This window comes from Bufo bufo, chromosome 8, assembly GCF_905171765.1.
Source record: "Bufo bufo chromosome 8, aBufBuf1.1, whole genome shotgun sequence".
Taxonomy (NCBI): Eukaryota; Metazoa; Chordata; class Amphibia; order Anura; family Bufonidae; genus Bufo; species Bufo bufo.
The window spans coordinates 160364784-160382108 of record NC_053396.1 but is presented as its reverse complement, the minus strand read 5'-3'; the positions used below and the strand labels follow the sequence as shown (position 1 = coordinate 160382108).

General features: G+C 45.7%; 1 protein-coding gene across 1 annotated transcript in view; it reads right to left on the bottom strand.

The window, feature by feature from the left end:
* The window catches only part of MAP7D3 (MAP7 domain containing 3), a 118764-nt gene that overhangs the window by 47483 nt on the left and 53956 nt on the right, over positions 1 to 17325 (bottom strand). The window contains exons 7-11 of the mRNA XM_040442091.1: positions 15054 to 15149; positions 12360 to 12458; positions 7359 to 7457; positions 4669 to 4794; positions 2841 to 2989 (exon numbers count right to left, since the gene is read on the bottom strand). Coding sequence (XP_040298025.1) covers positions 2841 to 2989; positions 4669 to 4794; positions 7359 to 7457; positions 12360 to 12458; positions 15054 to 15149 — 569 coding nt within the window. The remainder of the gene's footprint in view (positions 1 to 2840; positions 2990 to 4668; positions 4795 to 7358; positions 7458 to 12359; positions 12459 to 15053; positions 15150 to 17325) is intronic.

Sequence of the window (17325 nt, the reverse complement as noted above, 5' to 3'; positions counted from 1 at the left end):
GGTAAGGTCCCCTATGGCTTGGGACAGGGAAGAGGCCCATTCAGGAGGGATCGAAACAGAGGGGGTGGTAAGGGCGTCCTAAGGGGGCCTGGGGGCAAGGCACTGCGCACAAACAGGGTCAGGCTGACCGCATGGCAACTTCTTATTGCAACGGGTGCTCGAAAAGTATGTGGCGGCCTCGAGGGGGGGCGGGGAACGGGAGTCTTCTCTGGCAGAGGACATGAGGGCTGAGTGGGAGCATAAAAAAAATAGAAAAGTAGCCAGCCAGGTGCTATGTCTCCGAAGAGTTGCTTCAGCAGTCACAGAAGAGAGCAGGGAGATCTCCACAAGTGCTGGCAAAATGGAAGCCCGAAAGCAGAAGAAATGTAAAGTCTGCCCCCATGGCAAAAGCCAGCACTTGACTAGGATAGGAGGGGAGAAGACCCCTCCCAAGAGCCGAGAGAAGCAGGGAGGGGCCAAGAAAAAAGCCTGGAAAGCAAGGAGGGGGCGGGAGAGGATGCGGTCTAGGCCAGGTAAAAGCCGGGCCTCAATTAATTAAGCGGCTGGAAAAGGTGCGCCATCGGCGGGTAGGAACCGCAGGAAACCCTACGGTAAAAAAAAAAGACGGTAGGGCGGAGGTGGGCGGAGCTCCTGAGAGGGAGCGACGCCCAGGGAGGGGAAAAACGGGGCAAAAGGAGCATCTGGGACCCAAGGACAGGCCAGAAAAGATGCGGCGTAGTCCCAGCAGAAGCCGGGGACTAAAGTAGAAGGGAAGGCCGGGGAGGAGGATGGGTGGCCAGGGAGGAGAAGGGAGCCCAAGGGAGGGAGAGAAAGGAAAGGTCCCCGAATAAAGTGAATCCCACCCCCTGGCCAAAAGAGGGAACTAACCCAGGAGAACCCATGGGACAGGACACAGGGGAGAGTACTTACCGTCCAACGTCTTCAGGCGCCGCAGGGTCACCCCTGCGGTGGGATTGCCGGCAAGCCACTGCGGATGCAGTAATGGGGGACTGGGTGACCAGCGAGGTACAATAGTACACGCCCGCAGGGGGGCTACTAAAGTGGAGTCCACGATGAAGCCCCATCCTGCAGCAGGCAGAAGCCTGCGGAAAAAAATAACAAAATCAATAAAAAATAAATTAAAAAAAGCAGCAAGACCTGCCATAAAAACAGAGCAGGCCATGTCTGCCTCCTACGAACACTAGACTAAAACTGGTCAGTTTAGTGTCTGTGCAGAGGGTATAGCCCATCTGGGTGGAACCAACACTTTTCCTTTCTAGTGTCAGCCTCCTAGTGTCAGCTGGGCATATACCCATGGTGTTGTGTCCCCCAATGCCATTCACGAGAAAATGTATTAGATTAAAAAAATAGGAGTACAACCTTTGAAACTGTTCTGAATGTAGCGCACAAAAGAAGACTTTTTTAAACTGATGTAAGGGAAAACTGGCTTAGTTGCCCATAGAAAACAATCAGATTTCACCTTTCATTTTTCACAGCTCCTTTGGAAAATTAAAGGTGGAATTTGGTGGTGGACTGACTCCTGGCGTCCCGGCCGATCAGCCATTTTAAGAGGCTGATTCGATGAGCCTTTTCCTAGGCCAGTGAATGGTCATCAATCACATTGCCTACTGGCAGCTCAGTCCCATTCTAGTGAGTGGGCCCGAGCTGCTATCCAATGTGCAGTGCTGTGCATAGTATGCTGTGGGGATGCCCAAGCACTCTCTGAAGGCTTGCAACCTCTTCAAACAGCTGATCGCTGGGGGTCCCGGGAGGATCCTGAGGATAGGTCGGCAATATTGAGCTCCCGAAAAATACCTTAAAAAGGCTATAGGCATTTTGTACTTTAAGAGTAACTAAACTTTTTTTTTTAGAACTTTCTTTTAAAATGTTCTAAATAGCCCAAAACTGATTTTTATACTACACTTTATTAATCAATTACACTGTTTTCCTACTCAAATAGGGACCCAAAGTCCTGGGTTATATCATGCCTTAAAATCATTATTCTGTCACGACTGTACTGGTGTATGGATTTCACAGGGGGCTGCAGCGAACAGATTGCTGCTCCTGCCTGCACCCCCTTAAGCTTGGCTTAATTCTGGCACAGTACATCAGTACCCTGTACAGACGTGCTATGCCAGGATTTAGCTGAGCGGAGCGGGCACAGCCATGAGAGTAGCAATGTGCTATAGCGCTTTGAGCTGAGCGAGCCCAGTCTGCTCAGCTAAATCCTGGCATAAAAAATTAGAAAAAAAAAATATAGAAATGTGAATCAAATAGGATTTGAACTTAGATTAGGTTCAGGAGAGATGAGCGGGGCGACTGCGCCGTCAGAGAACTTGTCTGACGGATTTAGCCCAAAACTGAATCAAGCACGCTCTGTGAACTGAATAATATACAGTTTTTATTAATAAAAAACATTGGCAAATAATTTTTATTTGTAGAAATACAAGCAATGCAGTTTAAAAAATGTGTTAAAAAGCACCCATAGTTGTATTCTTCATATATTTTGCAGATAAATTGAGGTTTTTACATTATCAGCTACTATCCAGTGCTCAGATTAAAAGGGGACCTACACCTGCTGCACTTCTCAGGGCGATCCGCACCTTCCGAGTGCATTGGCTCTGCTTTGCTTTTGCAGCATGTAGAGAACAGATGCTATATACTTTCTAAGGACCCGTACTCCACATGCTGCAAAAGCAGAGCCGACGCAAGCAGAAGCTGCAGATCGCACACAGAACCTTCAGTGCTTTGGGTAGGGGTAAAGGTTTCGGTTCCCTTTAAATCTCTATCATGTCTTGTGTACATGAACAAAACCTGAAGAGCAGGGGCTACATTATGAATAGAAAAATAATACTGCCTACCTGGCTAACTTCCGAAGTGGCAGAACCCGATGCTGCCGTACTAGGAGTCTTCGCTCTGTCAATGCTGCGGCTGCGCATGGGACCTTTAGAGACGGAGGGTGGGGTACTGGTGGTAGTGGCTGAAGCTGAACGAGGACAGAGGTGAGATTCTATAAAGTCAAGAATATGACGGGACAAAACAGAGAGCCAAGTGCAGAACATAACAGGGGAAAAGGAGAAAGAGAGAGAAAGAGATTGGGTGTTAGAAACAGCAGGGAAGCCCACCAATGGTAGAGCGCAGTGCAGCAGATCACACAGACACCACTACTCCATAACATAGTGAACAGAAGCAATAGCACCAGGAAGAAAGGCCCCCGATAAACTACACTGATTGATATTATTAAGGCATTCACTTTTTTCATCATTTTTTCTCAAATTGTTCGTATTTGAAATGAGAAAGCTGGTGGATAGAATACTCCAGCTGTAGATTAGGGCATTATGCAACGCCATGACTGTGAACCAATGCAATTGTTATATTTTCAGTATTCGTTATATGTAATCCTTGGGCTAGTTTAGGGGGTTGTCTGCTAAAAACAGGGTCAGTATTTTTGTCCAGAAACAGCACCATTCTTGTCCTTAGGGCTCATTCACACAGCTGCTGTTCGGCCGTGCCCGTATTGTGGCCCGCAAACAGTGGATCCGCAATATGCGGGCACTGGCCGTGTGCACCCGCAACGCAGATGCGGCGGACCCATTCACTTAAATAGGTCCGCAATCTGGATGGTGAGGTGCGAAACGTAGGCACGGAACCCTATGGAAGCACTACGGAGTCTGTTTGTACCTCTGCACCGCAAAAAAAAATAAAAAATAGAACATGTTCTATTTTTTTGCGGCGCGGACGGATCACGGACCCATTCAAGTTGAATAGGTCTGGATCCGTCGCGGCAGCCGCACAGATGGTGCCCGTGCATTGGGGACTGCAAGTTGCTGTGTGCATGAGTCCTTAAGCTGTGCTTGGTGTTGCAGCTCAGTCCCACTTTCTTCAAAGTGACTGTGTGGCAATACCAGCCCATGGACGAGAGTGGCATTGTTTTTTGGGAAAAAACAGGCGCTTAGGCGACCTATTTTTAAAGGGAACATGTCATATAATTTTTCGCCAATTAGAATCAGATAGGGACGCATTTTATTTCTAATCTGGTTTTATTTTCTGATTGTAAATTTTATTAATCTGTATGCACTTGCCTGAGCTGTTGTTAACAGCATTTAGAGAGATGCTTGACAGCATACATGTGGACCCTAGAAAGGGTAGACTGGGAGGGGTTCATTGACTTATATGGGAAAGCGATGAAGGCATGCTCTTGTGATGAGGTCATTGTGCAGGGATGAAGAGTAGAAAAGCTGTGACATCACCAATTGTGAATGGTGGGATGCTGTGTTAAATATATATATCTATATTGCAATCGGTCAGTGATGATAGCTGAAAAGTGATTTCTAAAGAACAGCGAGTGTCAGTCTAATATTCGGCTTAGTACGTAAATGCAAGGATTAAAAAATATATATAAATAAATAGTCAGTGACATGTAAAAATGGATATATCACCAAAAATTCTAAACAAGTATATTTAACACTTTACAAAATAGGTAATTTTTTATGGCAAAATCCCTTTAATGACACAAAGCATCTACACCAGGATCCTTTTGTTAACTAATTTCTTAATTTAAAAGGATATTTTTCAAACTCTATCCAAGGACTCCATGATGCTATACATTATATGAACAAGCTTTCCAAACTGACTTAGTAACTGCATGACGTAAAGCACTCCACTCCAACCGGTGGCGTCTAGTGTTACCTGGCAATTCTTTTCCATCGGCTGACAATGTGGCAGCACTCTTACTCCTAGCTAGGGAAGACTGAGTGGGGGCGAGGAGGCGATTGATTAAACTACTGTCCAGGGGACTGCTCGGGGGGCGGTGAGCTAAATGGATAAATGAAACGGGTTTCATTATAACTAGTTACAGAGCAACACAGAAAAACCAAGTGCAGAAACCGCATTAGAAGCAAAGGGCACCAAGAGGAATGGTAAATTAGGTAAGTGGAAAATAGGTTTAGGGCATTGCCCGGGCAGGCAGGATTAAAGCACCATAATAATGTTAGGACACAAACACTTCTCAACCTTATCTGCAATAAATAAATGTAGTTTAGTAGTACGGTCAGTAGTAACACCTGTAGGACCATTACACATGCATTCAAAAACAGAAAATATTAAGGTGGACAGAAGATATCATTCCGGTCAGGCTAAAACAGAAACGTTATGAATGGTTAGATAAGGAGGAAGAGACGGGGTGCATATTAGGAACAGCGACTGGTTAGCATCCTGTACGGGACAAAGGATTAGCTCCAGGCAAAGGAAGCACAAGACGGCATACACAAGCATTTCATAAGCAGCACAGACGCTGGTGCACATTGTTTTGCTAGGACATGTCCAGGGCTGTTTAGTTGGGTTACATCACACGTGCACGTCATTTCACATGACTAAACACATTCCTTTAAGCTAAAGAGGTTGTCCAGTCTTGGAGCCGAAAACCCTGATTGCCCGGATCTGTGCCCCTAAAAATAAAAAAGCAGACTCACCTGCCCGCGGTTTCTTCACTTCTCTGTTCCCGGCCGCTGCCGATCCCTATGGGACCAGGAAGAGGCTGGATCTTCTGACCACGGTGACCAAACAAAGGCCTCAGCGGTCACATCGACTTGATCGTTACGCACAGGTGTGTGTGGTACTGTTCAAGCCAAGATGACCACCGAGCCCTGTGCTTGCCCGCAGCAGTCATGGGACTCAGTCGCTTCTTGGTCCTGCAGGGACAAGAAGTGGCCGGGAGCGTAGCAGCGGTGGGACCGTGTACAGGCGACTAAACATTTTTATGCCCAGGGGCACAGGTCCAGAGGACAGGGGTTCTCGGCTCTGGGGTTGGACAACCCCTTTATTGTAAAACAGCGTAAAATAAGGATACAGGAATCTGACCGTAAACTATCTAACTGTAGCCACCACTTGAGGGAGCTATGGGCATACTGTGTTATTACAGATGTAGAACAGGTTAAAGTAAACGCCAAGGCGCCAGGTGGTTTTTGGAGTTCTGTATCAGTAAACCTCAGCCCTATACACTATATACATAAATAAATGAACATAAAAATTTTAACCTTCGTAATAATTTTTTTTAAAAGTTTACATTTACTTTCAAGCTGCAATGTATTTATAATTCTGCCTGAAACGTATCTGTGTCATTTTGTTCAACAGTGTTACATAGCTCTTTGCTTAAAAAGTTTCTAATTCCTTTTCAATTTAAGGGTGTGGCTTTGATGATGTATGATAGGCCAGAAAAAATGTAAAGTGGGTTTTCCAGGACTTATCTACCGATAATCTATCCTTAGGATAGGCCATCAGTATCAGATTGCTAGGGGTCTAGGTCTGGTTACTGCAGTCATGAATGGGTGCAATGGACGGAGTAGTGTAGTTCCTTTGCTGCAACAAGGACAGCTGATCGGTGTGAGTGCAGGGAGTCAGACGCTCACCAAAACTGCTGCTGATGACCTAAAGATAGGACATCAATAAGTAAGTCCTGGAAAACTAACTTAACCTTTCCAAATGCCTGCCCTGGATATAGGGGTTGGCTGGGTTTACATTTATGTTTTGTTTTTTGATCAGCAGATTCACTGATTTCAAGGAGGACAGCTATAGGCTAAACTAAAGAAGATTGCAGGTCTACATCAGCTTAATGTGTATCTGTCAGCAGGATCAACCCTATTAAACTAGGCATAATGCCGGGAAGGGCTAATCCTGCTTATTAAAAGGATACCTTTGCTGTGCCGTTGTGTGGAAGACTATTGTTTAAATCTTATTCAAATGCAAGCTTCAGTGCACCGAGGGGCAGGCCCTAGCCCCTCAGTTCACCTTAGCTCCTCCACTTTCTGGCTCTGTGTGACTGACAGGGAGGGGCGTCATCTGCGTCCTCTTGCCTGGCCCTGTAATCCCACACCTGCACCATATACTCAACCCTCCGCTCATGTGCAGTGGAGCTAGCTGAAGCAGATGTACTGAGCATGAGCCGATGGCTGACTGTACAGTACAGGCATGGGATTACGAGGCCAGGGGAGAGGACGCTGATGATCCCTGGCCCTGGCAGTCTAGTAGAGGAGCTAAGGTGCACAGAGGGGTAGGGCACTGAAGCCCTCCTTTGTTAGACAGTGTTCTACACAACGGTGTGACGGAAAGCAGCAGGATCAGACCCGACAACTGGATGAATTGGATTCCCTGGATGGATCCTGCCGACAGATGCTTTTTTAGGAACTGCAATTAGGTTTACTGCAAACAAATTTAAATAAATTCATGTGTGAACACGCACTGAAATGCACAACGTTCAGTCCATGATCAGCCAGATCTAATCCATTGTGTATAGTAGATTGGATCTACAGCGTCACATACACTGCAAGGGATTACTACAATGGAGTCCTGCCCAGCACACATAAAGCAGATTGATCAGACACCTGTTTTTTCTTCCTTTTTCGCGCCCTCTAGATGCGCAGGAGGTGATTTTTTACTACTCAGCCTACTGAGGGAAGAGCTTCTCTTCTGGCCTGTTCCGCCTAAATGTTAAACCAACAGAACAAAGCTTATCAAACTGCAGCAGGCATCAAATACACATTTTAATAACAAGCTTTCCATTGTGCTATTGTCTGCCACAGGGTATTCTTATAAAAGTTCACAGGAAGCCCGTAGGACCCATTTTGAAATGCTGAGGGTATGATGGGTATAAGAAATGTCACATCATATGGACACGTGCTGGCTGGCAGGGTGCAGCGTACTGTATGGCATCATCAGCGATTGCCGAGCAGGAAGCCTGTTCATGCAGGACACAAACCGCTTTGGCTCAAATATTAACATCTCAAGGTGGATTTAGACGGGCCAAGCAAAAGCTCGTTCAGCGGGGGCATTTACATGCTGCAGCGATCTCCTCCACAGTATGAGAAGGAGCGTTCGATCGTCCTCATACAGCTGCACTGTTTCTGGGCAGCAGATCACTGTGTAGACAGCAAGACCTGCTGCCTAGAAACGATCATTTAGGTGGCTGCACAAAGGATAATTTCACCCAATGAATCGGATAATCGGCGGCACCAATTGCAACACAATGTAAATGAAATCAGCTGCTATACATTTGTGGGTCCCTTTATGTGCTCAACCATACAGCACAACTGAAGAGGACCTGCCTCACTGTACAGCAGACAATGGTAGCATTGCCACTTTATTTTATGAATTCTCTAAACTATTTTCTACTAATGACAATTCGGCCACAAAAAGTTTAAAGGGAGTCTGTCACCACTATATGGCCATATACAGCACTTACATGGCGCTGTAGCACACCAAAACAGGATTCTAATGGTACCTTGGTTATTTTCTTTAGACATCCAGAAGCAGGAAAAACAACGTTTATTTTATATGCAAATGAGCACTCGCAAGTGCCCAGGGGCGGCGTTCCGTGTGTAAGTGCCCAGGGGCGGTGTTCCGTGTGTAGGTGCCCAGGGGCGGTGTTCCGTGTGTAAGTGCCCAGGGGCGGTGTTCCGTGTGTAGGTGCCCAGGCTGCTCTGCCTTTTTAACAGTTACTCCTCCCCCAGCCTCTTCCTTTGCCCGCCCTCCTATTCACTTGTGTCATCCCTAGGTCCGGCCGAGATCCCGCGCCTGCGCACGCGCACTGCTTCGCCGGCTGGCGCATGCACACTAGTTGAATTGATGCCGTACTCAAAATGGGCATTGCAGTGTGCATGCCCCGGCCCGGTGAAGCAGTGCGCAGGCGCGGGATCACGGCCGGACCTAGCGATGATAAAGGGAATAGGAGGGCGGGCAAGGGAAGAGGCTGGGGGAGAAGTAACGGTTAAAAAGGCAGGGCAGCCTGGGCATCCAACACACGGAACACCGCCCCTGGGCACCTACACACGAAACGCCGCCCCTGGGCACTTGCGAGTGCTCATTTGCATATGAAATAAACGTTTTTCCTGCTTCTGGATGTCTAAAGAAAATAACCAAGGTACCAGAGAATTGGAGATTAGAATCCTGTATAGGTGTGCTACAGCGCCATGTAAGTGCTGTATATGGTTATATAGTGGTGACAGACTCCCTTTAAGTAGCTGGACAATCCATTCATTTATCATGGGATAGCAGCTTATAACCAGCAGAGTAGACTCCTCTCAGTCTGGGATACCTACAAACAATCTGAATTATAGCAGGGAATGATTCTGAGAATCGTAATTCCAAAAAGCATCAAGGAAACCTGATGGACCCCAATATAAGAAAACTGGATTTGTCAGGATCTATTCAAAGACAGGTCGATTATACGTAGCTGCCATGGCTCTGTATGCACTAAAGCCATGATGCAAGTGTGAGCAAAAAGCTAATTATCTGTGAACATCCCACTGGTGACTTAACCCCTTAGTGACCACCGATACGTGTTTTTACGGCGGTCACTAAGGGGCCTTTCTACGGCGGCTCAGTCTAAGCAATGCACGGGTACCCCGTGCAGCGGGGACCCGGCTCTCATGAGAGCCGCAGCCCTGCTCTAACTGCCCGGACCGTCAGGAGTGCCGATCTGGGCCATTTAACACTTTACATGCCGCAGGCAATGGCGCCCGCCACATGTAAAGCGGTGACAGAGGGAGCGGACTCCCTCTGTCTCCCATCGGCACCCCGCAAATGTGTGAAGGCTGCCTGGAGTCTATGAAGGCCCCAGACCAGCCTTCAGTAATTTTCAGCAGACTGCTGGTCAATGTTAAAATAGCATTGCTATTAAAATAGGGATAGCGCATAGGGATAGCGCATTGCATTTTAAAAGCAATCAAAATACTGTCTGTTATAGTCGCCTTGTGGGACTATTAAGTGGTAAAAGAAAAAGAAAAGAAAAAACAAAAACATCAAAATGCACTTTTTTTCTCATTGAAAATATGCTTTTCAATGAAGAAAATAAAAATAAACCTCACCATATATTTGGTATTGCTGCGTCCGTAACGACCCGGACTACATAAATATCACAAATTATCCCCTACGGTGAACGCCGTAAAAAAGAAAAGAAAAAGAATTGCTAATTTATTCTTAGTTGCCACCGAAAAAACTTAAGTGTTCAAAAAGTGCCATTTACTCCAAAATGATACCAATGAAAAATACAAGTCGTCCCGCAAAAATCAAGCCTTCAAGCAACTCCATAGAAATAAAAAAAAAAAATTATGGGTCTTGGGAAGCGGCAATGTAAAAAAATTATTTTCTTTAAAAAAAGGGGGGGGGGGGGGGTTTATTGCAAAAAAGTAGTAAAGCCTAAAAAAAAAAATATATATATATATATATATATATATATGTACTTGGTATCACTAATCGTACTGACCCAGAGAATAAAGATATTCTGTTATTTATACCGAAAAATGAACGCCGTAGAATTTATAACGTGAAAACGCAGTGGTAGTATTGCTGTTTTTCCCATCTCCCTTCCAGAAAGAGTTAATAAAAGTTAATCAGAAAGTTGTGTGTACCCCAATATGGCGCCATTAAAAACTACAACTTGTCCCGCAAAAAACAAGCCCCCATAAAGCTATATAGACGGAAAAATAAAAAAAAGTTATAGTTCTTGGAACGAGACGATGAAAAAAGAAAGAAAAACGCTTGGTCAGTAAGGCCCAAAACAGGCTGGTCACTAAGGGGTTAAACGTGCTACTGCAATTATGGCAGGAGTCCCAGTAACTTACACATACCAATTATTGCTTTGGGGGACAACTGTCCTCTGAAAACCCCTTCACAGACTGTGCCAACACCTAAAGTACTATTAGACGGCAGCACAGTCTTGGGCATCTGCAATCAGTTCATAGACTTCAGGGAATCATACAAAACCCCGGCTCCAGCAGTAAATGTAGAACATGAAAGGTCAGTATGGCAGAAATACTAATAATATTCCATGTTACCATTGAGCCTGGATTTTGTGCGATTCACTACAGTTGATGAAAGAATAGCAAATACCAGAGAGCGGTGTGAACTGTACTGTACTGAGCGACTGCAAGAAGTCCTCTCATCTGTACCAAAGACGTACGGGACGAAATAGGACGGTGATGTCATTCATATCACTCCAAAGGGGAGTGCCAGGTCATGGAGACCAGCATCTATGATCGGTAAGTATATCCTATTTTTTGGTACAGTACTATACATGTACAACCAGGTATCACACGATTCATACACTGGATATACTTTAAAGGGATTCTGTCACCTCGTTTTAGCTTATACAGATGCGGACATGCAGGGCTAGATCGCCGCTAGGATGTCCGCAGTATACCTGTCCCATAGGGCTGTGTGCTTTTATTGTGTTTAAAAAATTATTTTATATATATGTAAATGACCCTGGTAAGGAGCCCAAGGGGCTGCACTAACCGTTCTGGTGCCCAGCCACACCCCCTGAGAAGGAGCCCAGCACCGCCTGCGTCCTCCGAATCTCCTCCTTTCTTGATAGTTAGATTGCCGCGAGCTCGCGCATGCGCAGTGCCCGTATAGTGTTCCTTCCCTGTGCTGGCATCAGCCTCAGGGAAGGAACTGCGCATGCGCGAGCTTGCGCATTGCGAGATTACGGCAATCTAACTGTGACGAAAGGAGGAGATTCGGAGGACATAGGTGGTGCTGGGCTCCTTCACAGGCGGGCGTGGCTGGGCACCAGGAAGGTTCGTACAGCCCCTTGGCCACCTTACCAGGCTCATTTACACACATTATATAATATAAATATATATATATATATATAAAAATAAATAATCAATAGAAAAGACCGGGACGCCATCCCATAGACTCGTGCACCGTGACCATATACAGCAGTGCCGACCTGTGATCATTATAATTATAATATATATATATATATATATATATATATATATATTATATATATATATATATAAAAATCTTTTTTTACACACAATAAAAGGACACAGCGCTATGTGACAGGTATATTGCGGACATGCTAGCGGCGATCTAGCCCTGAATGTCTGCAGCTCTATAACCTAAAACGAGGTGACAGAATCCCTTTAAGGAGGTTGCCCAAGGTTTTGATTCCGAATGCCTATCCTTCGGATAAGCCATCAATATCTCATGGGCGGGCACCAACACCCCGCACACCCACCAATCTTTCTTTCATCAATCTGTTTTTCCGCACAGGAACTACACAGTCCCATTCACCTGGTAAGTGGAGTGCTGCACTCAAGTGAATGGAAGCAGAGCTGCATTAACCAGATCTGTCTGTCATTGCCGAAGCTACCCCAAAACAGGCGATTGACGGGAGTGTGTAGTGTCGGACCCCCACAAATCCAATACTGATGGTCTATCCTTAGGCTAGGCCATGACTATCAAAATCCTTGACAACCCCTTTAAGATATACAAAGTTTGCACATCGATACAGTTCAGTGAATAATGAAGCATTTCATTTATTATGGTTCTGCCGAACCAGTAGGAAGAAGAGACAAGTAAGTCACAAGCTGCACCTTTCTGCTCCTGGTTTGACACTTTAGGCGAGAAGGGCTGTGGACTTAGAGGAGTTTTGTTACTCAGCCTGCTTAAGGAAGAACTCCTCTGCTTGGTACCTGGAAAATGTGCAAGGTTAATACAACCAAATACAAACTCCAAAAAGAACAACCTGCAAAATGTGCTTAAATAATAAGAGAAAAAAGAAGGTTAAAATGGTCACTGGCGCTGCAATAATAATCATTTTGTACACGGCTACTACCAATGATGAAGGTCACAATGCCGGAAAGAACACTAAACAGTTACAGAATATAAAGGCTCCCAGTTAGTGACCGCAGAGCTAACATTCACTCTGAGCAGTGTTGTAATTTGGTCCCTGGGAGCAAAACTCCAGCACCCCTGTCACATGGACCGGGCTAGGGGGCCAAATTACTAAATATCTTACTGTATATAACATATAATAAAGGAGGAGAGTGGTATTAAGGGGCAATTGGTATGTCCACGACTTATCACTTCTGCTCCACCAGGAGACTAGCTTTAGCTGCAATTGGTGTTTCTATGCTGCTCTCAACACTTTCTGAAAAAGGGGCCCCAGCAGATTTATCAGCATTTACGCCAGTTTTCTGGCATAATGAAGAAAACGACAGCAGCTCCGAGATGGCACAGATTTCATTATAGGTGTGCAGAGTCCTAAATTAGGTGCATCCTCCATCAGCGCAGGGGATATCAAGACGGGCATAGCAAATGCTGGTCTTTGATAACGGTGTTCAAACTCCTCATTGTTTTCAAGATCTATGCTTGGTGACAGTAAGGGCTCATGCACACGCCTTTTGCCCGGCCGTGCCCTTATTGCAGGCTGCAAACAGTGGGAACACAATATGCGTGCTCACCGCATGATGGATGCGGACCCATTCACTTGAATGGGTCCGCAATCCGGAAGGTGCGGTGCCAGACAGAGGCACGGAACCCCACGGATTGCTTTTGTGGGGCTTCTGTCCAAGCCCCGCCCCACAAAAAAATTAAATAAAGCATGTTCTAAAATTTTTTGCTGCCGGAACGGATCACGGACCCATTTAAGTTGAATGGGTCTGGATCAGTCTGCGGCAGCCACACAGATGATGCCCTTGCATAGGTGACTGCAAATGTCAGTCCCTAATGCACGGAACGGCCGTGCGGAGGAGGTCTAAATGGGATCTCAGATCGTTTCAAATCAATGAAAGCCTGTTCCGGTCTAGTGCTTATTCAAGAGAGAGCTCTAACAACTACGCTATACTAAGCCGTACACCCGGACAGATCATGAAGTGAACAATGAAGGTTTCTTTTCAATGGATAAAGATCCTGAAAATTGTGAAGAATAATACAATGTAGGTTATACCATTACATGTTACACACTTTTATAAGCTGTATTAATTGAAACAGGAATGCCCCTTTAATGGGCATCTGTCAGCAGATTTGTAGCTATAAACCTAGCTGACCTGTTCCAGGAGCACTTGGCAGTTGAAGGCATCTGTGTTGGTCCCATGTTCATATGTGCCTGAAAAAAAGATGTTGTAATATATGCAAGTGAGGCTCTAGGAGCAACAAGGGCATTGCCATTGCACCTAGAGGGTCAGCTCTCTCTGCAACTGCTGCACCCTTTGCAGTTTGACAGAACCAGACAAACATGTTTTCATTGTCTGGCACTGTCAAAGTGGACAGGGAGCGGCAGTTGCACAGAGAGCTGACCCTCCAGGTGTAATGGCAATGCCCTGGTTGCTTCTAGAGGTTCACATACATATATTAAATCATTTTTCTCAGCAATGCGGGCACATATGGACATGGAACCATCACAGATGCCTTCAGCTGCCAAGCGCACATGTAACAGATCAGAGAGGGTCATAGGTACAAATCTGCTGACAGATGCCCTTTAAAGAGGACATTTCATGGGTCCAGACATTATGAAATAACTAGCAGGTTATATAGGACATATTACATCCCTGCACTATCGCTTACTAGTTTGTCTGGGCGGCGCTCGATTCGCCCGCTGTGCCCCTCATTCACTTTTCCTGCCTGGTATGCTAATGAATAGCATCGGTATAGGGAGGAGGAGACTGCCCCGTTTCTCAATGGGCGTCTCCTTCTCCCTGGCTGTAGCGCTGTCCAATCGCAGCAGAGGTTTTTTTCTCCTTGGCTGTGAGGCTCTCTGCTGCGATTCAACAGCGCTACAGTCAGAGAGAAGGAGACGCCCATTGAGAAACAGGGCAGTCTCCTCCTCCCTGTACCGATGCTATTCATTAGCATACCAGGCAGGAAAAGTGAACAGGGGGCACAGCGGGCGAATGGAGCGCCGCCCAGACAAACTAGTAAGCGATAGTTCAGGGATGTAATATGTCCTATATAACCTGCTAGTTATTTCATAATGTCTGGAGTTGGACCCATGAAAGGTCCTCTTTAAATATCAGCATGCATCACTTCATTCACATCTGTGTTTGACGCTCTGTTAGGGGCCTACGTAGCAGTGATGTTTTACCCAATGTAATGCAGAATGACAGACTTCATTATGCAATTTTTCTTTGTTCTGCTCCATCAGAGGAAATATTTAGCGCACATGTGAATGAATCTTTAGCCAACGCTTGCAGGAAAATTATAGGCCAAAATGATGGAGAATGCAGAACTAGACAAAAATGAATATTTTGTAGAAAAAAAATCTTTATAATCCATCCATGCAAATTTACCTTTTTCAAGGGTGGCAGATGAAGAGGACAGGCGCTTGTGAATGCTGCCGTCGGCCTGCCTTAGGTTCGATGCTGATGTGGAACGCACATTTGCTGCTATAATGAAAAAAATATCACATAAACATACATTATATATATATATATATATATATATATATATATATATAATCTAAAAAACACACATCTCAAATCTTTGTCTGCTAAGCATTTTTCTGTTAAGTGTTAATCAAGCCAGAGTTAGCCTTAATGTACGTGTTGAAGAGTCTTTCCACCAATGACCATATACTAGTGATCAGAGCTGACTTCTGAATTGATAACATATGGCCATTCTAAGTGGAAACCCTCTCGAAGTTACACAGCAGACTTTAAAATAAGCTAAGCTGTTCATCACTAAAGGTAAACCGACTTGTTGACCATCATTTTACAAACCAAAAAAATTAATTTCCTGAATTGACAGAGGAGCTCAGCAAACATATAATCTGCTTCACTGACTCAGGTCTGATCTCTAGGCAGCAAAACCTGTCAGCAAAAATAGTTCTGCAGGTGGTGGATCATGGAGACCGGTCACGTGTCCAAGTCACCAGGTTCTGCGTATGACATATGGGCATCAGGGGTTTGTGAACTGCAAACATGGAACCCATGGGGCTAGAAGCAGTATAAAAGTGCTGTCACTAATCCACTGCCCTCTGCCGACTCTGCCCCAGTCTACACAGCAAAACTGACCAGTAAAATGACAATGTCACTCTATTGTGTCTACTTTAGCGGCAAGTATGAAAATTGCAATCTCACACACGCAAAAAAATAAAAAATAAAAATTAGAAAAAAACAAGTTATTAAAAAAAAAACTGATTTAGGGGGCGTGGCCAACTGCCGACATGAGCGCACGCACTTGAAGCCTGCTCCGAGCCCCGTACTGAATCCTGCAGCATCCTGACATTCTGGCCGCTCCAAACACCGAGTGGCAAGTGCAGAAGAGGAGGAGAAGGTCTGGGAAGGTGACGATGGGCCCCAGCAAAGCGCAATCAGCGGCTGAAAAGTATGTGAGGCAGGAGGCCCAAAATGGCGCCAGCGCCCCTGCTACACCGCGGGCGGCAGTCACGCAAGGTCAAACAGCGCGGCAGACAGAAACGGATGGCTCGGGGGAGCAATTTCCACTTGTCAGATGTCGCTTACCTGCAAAATAGAGGAAGTGAAGGTGGATCTGGGCCTGCTGAGACAAGATGTGCAGCAGCTCAGGGAGCGAGTGCGTCACACAGAAGACAGGGTCTCGGCTCTAGAAGACCTCACAAGACCGCTTGTAAGCAGAGTGAATGATGTGGAGAGGTCTGTGAATTTATGGCAACAAAAGTGTGATGATCTTGAGAACAGAGCCAGACGCAACAACGTCAGGATCCTGGGACTGCCAGAGAGAGTGGAGGGCTCGGATCCGGCTACTTTTCTGGAACTTTGGTTCAAGGCACAATTCCCTGAAGCGGCATTTTCAGGCGCCAACGCCGTTGAAAGAGCGCACCGGGTTCCTGCTAAACCTCCCCCAAGGCCCCTACTGGCGCGAATGCTTAATTGGAAAGACAGAGATCTCATCTTGAGTCAAGCAAGGAATAAGCGGGACATCAAACATGAAAGTGCGAATATATCGCTGTTTCCTGACTTTTCAGCTGAGCTGCAAAAGAGCCACCTTTATCTCGGTCAAGCGTCGGCTACGTGATTTAAACCTGCAATACTCCATGGCCTATCCGGCACGTCTTCGGGTGATAGATGGAGAGAAGACGGTCTTTTTCGTTGATCCCAAGGAGGCGGAGGAATGGATCTCCAAGAGGCCGAGTCGTCCAGGGCCTCGCTGATGCTGTTGCCTCCAAAGATGCCGCAAGTATCCTGTTCACACTGACATGCTTCCGATGTGTTCCGATGACTTAACATCAATGTCCGGGACTAGGGAGAAATCCCCTCATTTTATACTAGCACAGTGGCTGAGAGAATAGTACCACATTTTGTTATGTTGGCGAAGACGCCATTACTCTTCTATCTTTCCCCTCACTCTCTATTCTCCTTTATCTAATCAATATATGTGCACGCAGTATGCAATACTAACCCATTGTGGCGGGGCCGAGCAGACACCTGCATAGATTTAACATCATATTGCACTATGCAGGTCTCCGGTAACTCAGCCACATTACAGGATGGCATTAATGTCATCACTTACAGGTTCATTCATTTATCTGTTACTCTACAGTTAAGTTTTACACGGTTTACTCTGTTTAAGGCCTGTTGCACT